General features: G+C 44.2%; 1 protein-coding gene across 1 annotated transcript; it reads left to right on the top strand.

The window, feature by feature from the left end:
• The first annotated feature begins 1,666 nt into the window (after positions 1–1,666).
• Positions 1,667–2,497, top strand: LOC126778724 (uncharacterized). The gene has a single exon (XM_050502345.1). The coding sequence runs from the start codon at positions 1,667–1,669 to the stop codon at positions 2,495–2,497; it is 831 nt and encodes a 276-aa protein (XP_050358302.1).
• Positions 2,498–5,805: the final 3,308 nt, after the last annotated feature.

Below are 5,805 nucleotides of genomic sequence, written 5' to 3'. Positions count from 1 at the left end.
ATAGAATACAAACCTTGCCATAACATGCAGCACGTAGATGCATTGAGTCGGAACCCAGTAACCCCAGCAGATGACGCCGAAGAGTTAGAGGTTTCACAAATATCTACTGAGGATTGGCTCCACACTGTACAAATGACCGATCCCCACTTGAAACATATAAAGGATATTCTTGACATTAAAGAGTGTGATTTTAAAGATATCCGACACAATTATGTTTTGCGTAACGGTAGAATATATCGAAAAGTTGGGCGTGGTTTAAAGTGGGTAGTACCAAATGGGGCTCGTTGGCGTATTTGTCAGTTAAACCATGACGAGGCAGAGCATTTTGGTTTCGATAAAACTCTGGAGAAGATAGGCTCGGACTATTGGTTTCCCAAAATGAAAAGGTTTATTAAAAAGTATGTGTCGGCATGTATTAGCTGCGCTTATAATAAAGAGGTGACAGGTAAAAAAACCGGGTTCTTAAATCCAATACCCAAGACTCCTTGTATCTTCCATACTATACATATAGACCATCTAGGCCAATTTATAAAAAGTAAACGCGGAAATACATACATTTTAGCTGCAGTAGACGGGTTTAGCAAATATATATTCATTAGGGCTGTAAGGAACACAAAATCTAAAACATCAATAAAGATTCTTGAGGAAATCTTCGCTAATTTTGGTTGTTCGAATGTACTTATATCTCATCAAGGCACAAGCTTTACTTCACGGGAATTTAAAGATTTTGTGACATCTAGAGGTATAAAATATGTCCTTAACGCTGTAGCGACTCCCCGGGCAAACGGACAAGTTGAGCGCTATAATCGATTCATTCTAAACTCCTTGGCCGCTATGAACCACGGACTTCATGAAAGGGATTGGGACATTAATATTCATAAATTACAATGAAGTTTTAATAATACTTTAAATAAAGGTATCGGGAAATCTCCAGCAGAAGTAGTTTTTGGTAAACGGACAAATAATCCTGCTGAAAATATTTTAAAAGGGGCTTTAGAGGATGGTCATGAAAGGGAAATTTTAGAAAATAGGGAAAAAGTTAGAGAAAAGGTAGCGGAGAATATAATAGAAAATCAAAAGAAAATGAAAATGACATTTGATAGAACTAGGGCTCCTACAAAACTCTTTAAATGTGGTGACTTAGTTATGATCCCTGTAGCATGGTTATATATTTTCATAAATATAAAAGTGAGTAAGTGTAAAGAAATGTATTGTAAAATAGTGCACATGTTTATTTGTATGTAAAGCGGACACGCAAACATAATTGTTAGTAGTTAAAAAATAGATCGGCCGCTGCCCGGTCCCATTGTCTCGAACGACTACGTCACAGAGGGGCGGCGCTTGCGCCGCGCGGATGGACGATGCACCGGCCGATCGAGTCAGTCAGCTGTACGCTTACACACGATTAACTCGATTCGAAATTCTAAGAAATTGTATCCGCCGCGTCCTATTTTTATAATTCATAATTTGTAACTGTCTCTGTGTAATTCTGTACCTCTTTTAAACTTATTCTTCTTCTTCTGACTTTTAGTGTGTGTGTGCTTGTGACTTCCAATAAACTGTCCTTTCTATCTATAAACTCTTTCTCTTCAACTTTTACTCGCTCAACACTCCTTCTTAATCATTCATACCACTACAACTGGTGACCCCGAAGAACACAAGCAAGATGAGCGAGCCTAAAGCACGCATCGAAATGGCACCGAACGTTCCGGAACATGCGGGTGAGACCACGTATGAATCATTTCGGGTTGGTGTAAGAATCCCACCATTTTACGCCGAGAAACCAGCTCTTTGGTTCTCCCAGATGGAAGCACAGTTTGCTCTGTCAAATATAAAAACTGACGAGACCAAGTTTTATTATGTAACGGGGAATATGGACCCTCAATATGCTTGCGAGGTGGAGGACATAATCACCTACCCCCCAACTACTAATAAATATGAAAGGCTAAAAAGCGAGTTGATAAAAAGATTATCTGCTTCCAAGGAGAAGAAATTAAAGCAGCTCCTCATGCACGAGGAATTAGGAGACAGAAAACCTTCACAGTTCTACAGGCATCTTACGAACTTAGCTGGACCTGGAGTACCAGAAGACTTCCTGCGCACTATATGGGCAAGTCGACTCCCTCATAATATGCAAGCAATTATTGCTTCGCAATCGAAAAGCACGATGGACGATCTGGCGGAATTAGCTGACCGAATTAGCGACGTGGTCGGACCTCAAATGGCGTCAACATCAGCCGTCACGAGTAATAGCAGTGAAAATACCGAAATTGCAGCCCTGGCTAAACAAGTCGCTAGTTTAACCGAAAAAATAGAAAGGATGTCGAGAGAGCGCGGACGGTCTAGATACCGGAACCGCAGTCGTCATCGCTCGAGTTCTACGCGATCAAAATCTTCATCACACTGCTGGTACCATCAACATTTCGGCGAACGTGCTAAAAAGTGTATACCGCCATGTGACTACCGAGCGTCGGGAAACGCAAAGGGCGATCAGTAATGGCGGCCAGTGATTGCCCGAATACCGGCCGCTTATTCGTGACCGATCGCAGAACCAAAAACCAATTTTTAGTGGACACCGGCAGCGATCTATGCGTTTTCCCCCGATCAGCCTTATCAGGACGACGTGAGAAAACGAAGTTCGAGTTAAGTGCGGCAAACGGTACACAAATTTATACTTACGGTTTTATTAATTTAAATTTAAACTTAGGGTTACGTCGTGACTTTACTTGGAGATTTATTATTGCGGACGTTACGAAGGCGATAATAGGCGTGGATTTTTTGTCTTATTACAATTTAATTGTTGACTGCAGAAACCAGCGTCTTATCGACAACACAACTACGCTTACGTCCCCGGCTTCGTCTGCCCATTCAGCAGACGTAATATCATCGGTAAAGGTAATCTCTGGTAATTCTGCATACCACGACATACTACGACAGTACCCCGATATTACTCGCCCACCTGGCATACACCGTACACACTCACACAATACGATGCACTTCATTAAAACAACACCTGGACCACCAGTATTTTGTACACCTCGCCGGCTAGCACCAGACAAGCTTAAAATTGCGAAGGCTGAATTTGAAACCATGCTGCAAAGTGGTATCTGTCGTCCTTCCGAATCACCATGGGCATCGCCTTTACACCTAGCGCCAAAGAAAAATGACGGCTGGCGACCTTGTGGCGACTATAGGATGCTCAACGCTCGCACGATTCCAGACAGGTATCCCATCCGTCACATACAGGACTTCACTCACAGCCTCTCCGGCTGTACTGTATTCTCCACAATAGATCTGGAAAAGGCGTACAACCAAATCAGGGTGAATCCAGAGGATATTCCGAAGACCGCTATTACAACGCCGTTCGGACTTTATGAATTTCCATACATGACGTTTGGACTTCGTAACGCCGGACAGACGTTTCAGCGTTTCGTCGACGAAATGCTCAGAGGTCTTGACTTCACATATGCTTTCCTGGACGATTTCCTCGTATTTTCAAAAGACCAACAGACCCACGAGATGCACCTCCACCAGCTCTTCACCAGACTCCGAGAATACGGTATGGTGATAAACAGCTCTAAGTGTATCTTCGGTGTATCGGAGGTCACGTTCTTAGGTCATCGCATCACAGCTCAGGGAACAACACCACTGCCGTCTAAGGTAGATGCCATTAAGGAATTTCCCATTCCAACGACGGTAAGACAATTACGTCGTTTCTTAGCCATGGTGAATTTTTACCGTAGGTTTATTCCCGGCGCAGCGACTTACCAGGCACCTTTAAACGAACTACTATCTGGTTCTGTCAAGGGTTCCAGTCCAGTCAACTTGACAGCACGGGAAGTGGAGGCTTTTGAAAGCTGCAAAAACAGCCTTTGTCAAGCCGCCATGTTAGCACATACAGACTGCGACGCAAAGCTGGCCCTGGTCACTGATGCATCGGATAGAGCTGTTGGCGCAGTCGTTCAGCAGCTGAAGGAGGGGGCATGGCAGCCTCTTGCATTCTTCTCTCGTAAGTTAAGCCCAGCTCAGATCAAGTATTCGCCTTACGATCGTGAACTGCTTGCCATCTACGAGAGCATCAAATATTTCAGGCACATGTTAGAAGCTCGCGACTTCGTAGTCTACACAGACCACAAACCTCTCACCTTCGCTTTTCATAATCGTAAGAACAATTGTTCTCCTAGGCAGTTTCGCCACCTCGATCTGATATCTCAATTTACCACCGATATCAGACATATATCTGGTAAAAACAACGTGGTGGCAGATACTTTGTCGCGTATTGAGGAAATCACCCAACCTGTTGACCCTGAGAGAATAGCTTTAGCTCAAAGTTCTGATACTGAGTTATCAGAGCTGTTAAAAGGCAACACATCTCTGCAACTCCAGCAAATAAAAATTCCTGGATCTCGGGATAAGCTGTACTGCGATGTCAGTAGCACCACCCCAAGACCTTTTGTTCCCAGAGACTTACGCAGGCAGGTATACGAAAGTCTACACTGCTTGAGTCATCCTGGTGCCAATGCTACTGCCAAGTTGGTCTCAGAACGCTACGTGTGGCCTGGAGTAAGGAAAGACTGCCGGAGCTGGGTACGCAATTGCCTCGCTTGCCAACGCAGTAAGGTGACCAGGCATGTCTTTGCTCCAGTGGGAAATTTTAAACTGCCACAATTGAGATTCGCGTTTGTCCACATCGATTTGATAGGACCCTTGCCGTTATGTCACGGGTACCGATACTGCCTTACGGCCGTAGACCGCTTTACGCGATGGCCTGAGGCAATCCCTCTAATGGAAATAACCGCAGAAACTGTGGCAAAGGCCTTATTAAGTGGATGGATATCTCGATTTGGTTGTCCCACAGATATAGTTACCGATAGGGGCAGACAATTCGAATCAGCCCTATTTAAAAATTTGTCTGTCTGTGCTGGTTTTCAGCATCGGAGAACCACGGCTTATCACCCAGCGTGCAACGGACTCGTGGAGAGGTTTCACCGGCAGCTCAAGGCTGCAATAACCTGCCACGGTAATGGACCTTGGGTTGAGTCCCTTCCTCTTGTCTTACTGGGAATTCGCAGCGCATACAAGGAAGACATACAAGCCTCACCGGCTGAACTTGTTTACGGCCAACCTCTGCGACTACCTGGCGACTTTCTCGATCCTCGTAGCGAAGAAACGGCAGACATGACGGACTACCTGTCTTGGTTGCGTAGTTTTGTGCGGAACTTGCATCCATCGCCAAGCTCACACCACAGTGGTAAGGTCAAAAGTTTCATTTATAAGGACTTACCCACATCATCTCACGTTTTTCTCAGAGACGACACCACTAAACGATCCCTAACACCAGCATACTCCGGACCTCACTTAGTTATTTCACGTAGCGACAAGGTGTACAAAATCATGGTAAACGGTAAACAGGTTACAGTATCGATAGATCGCTTAAAACCGGCCTACATACTTAGTGATCCAACAAACACACTACCATCCTACACTCTCACACACCATCACAATACACCACCATCCAACGTCCACACTCATCATCACAACACACGAGAGAAACATCAGAGGTTATCTTTTTCCGGTGATAATATTAAGAAAACACACTCGGCCGCATTGTAAAATTTCCCGACTATTATTGCCCGTAACCCGGTCTCTGAAGGGGGGTGATGTAGCATGGTTATATATTTTCATAAATATAAAAGTGAGTAAGTGTAAAGAAATGTATTGTAAAATAGTGCACATGTTTATTTGTATGTAAAGCGGACACGCAAACATAATTGTTAGTAGTTAATAAATAGATCGGCCGCTGCC

The sequence above is a fragment of the Nymphalis io genome, chromosome 27, assembly GCF_905147045.1.
Source record: "Nymphalis io chromosome 27, ilAglIoxx1.1, whole genome shotgun sequence".
NCBI lineage: Eukaryota > Metazoa > Arthropoda > Insecta > Lepidoptera > Nymphalidae > Nymphalis > Nymphalis io.
This window is presented reverse-complemented; position numbering and strand designations above follow the sequence as displayed.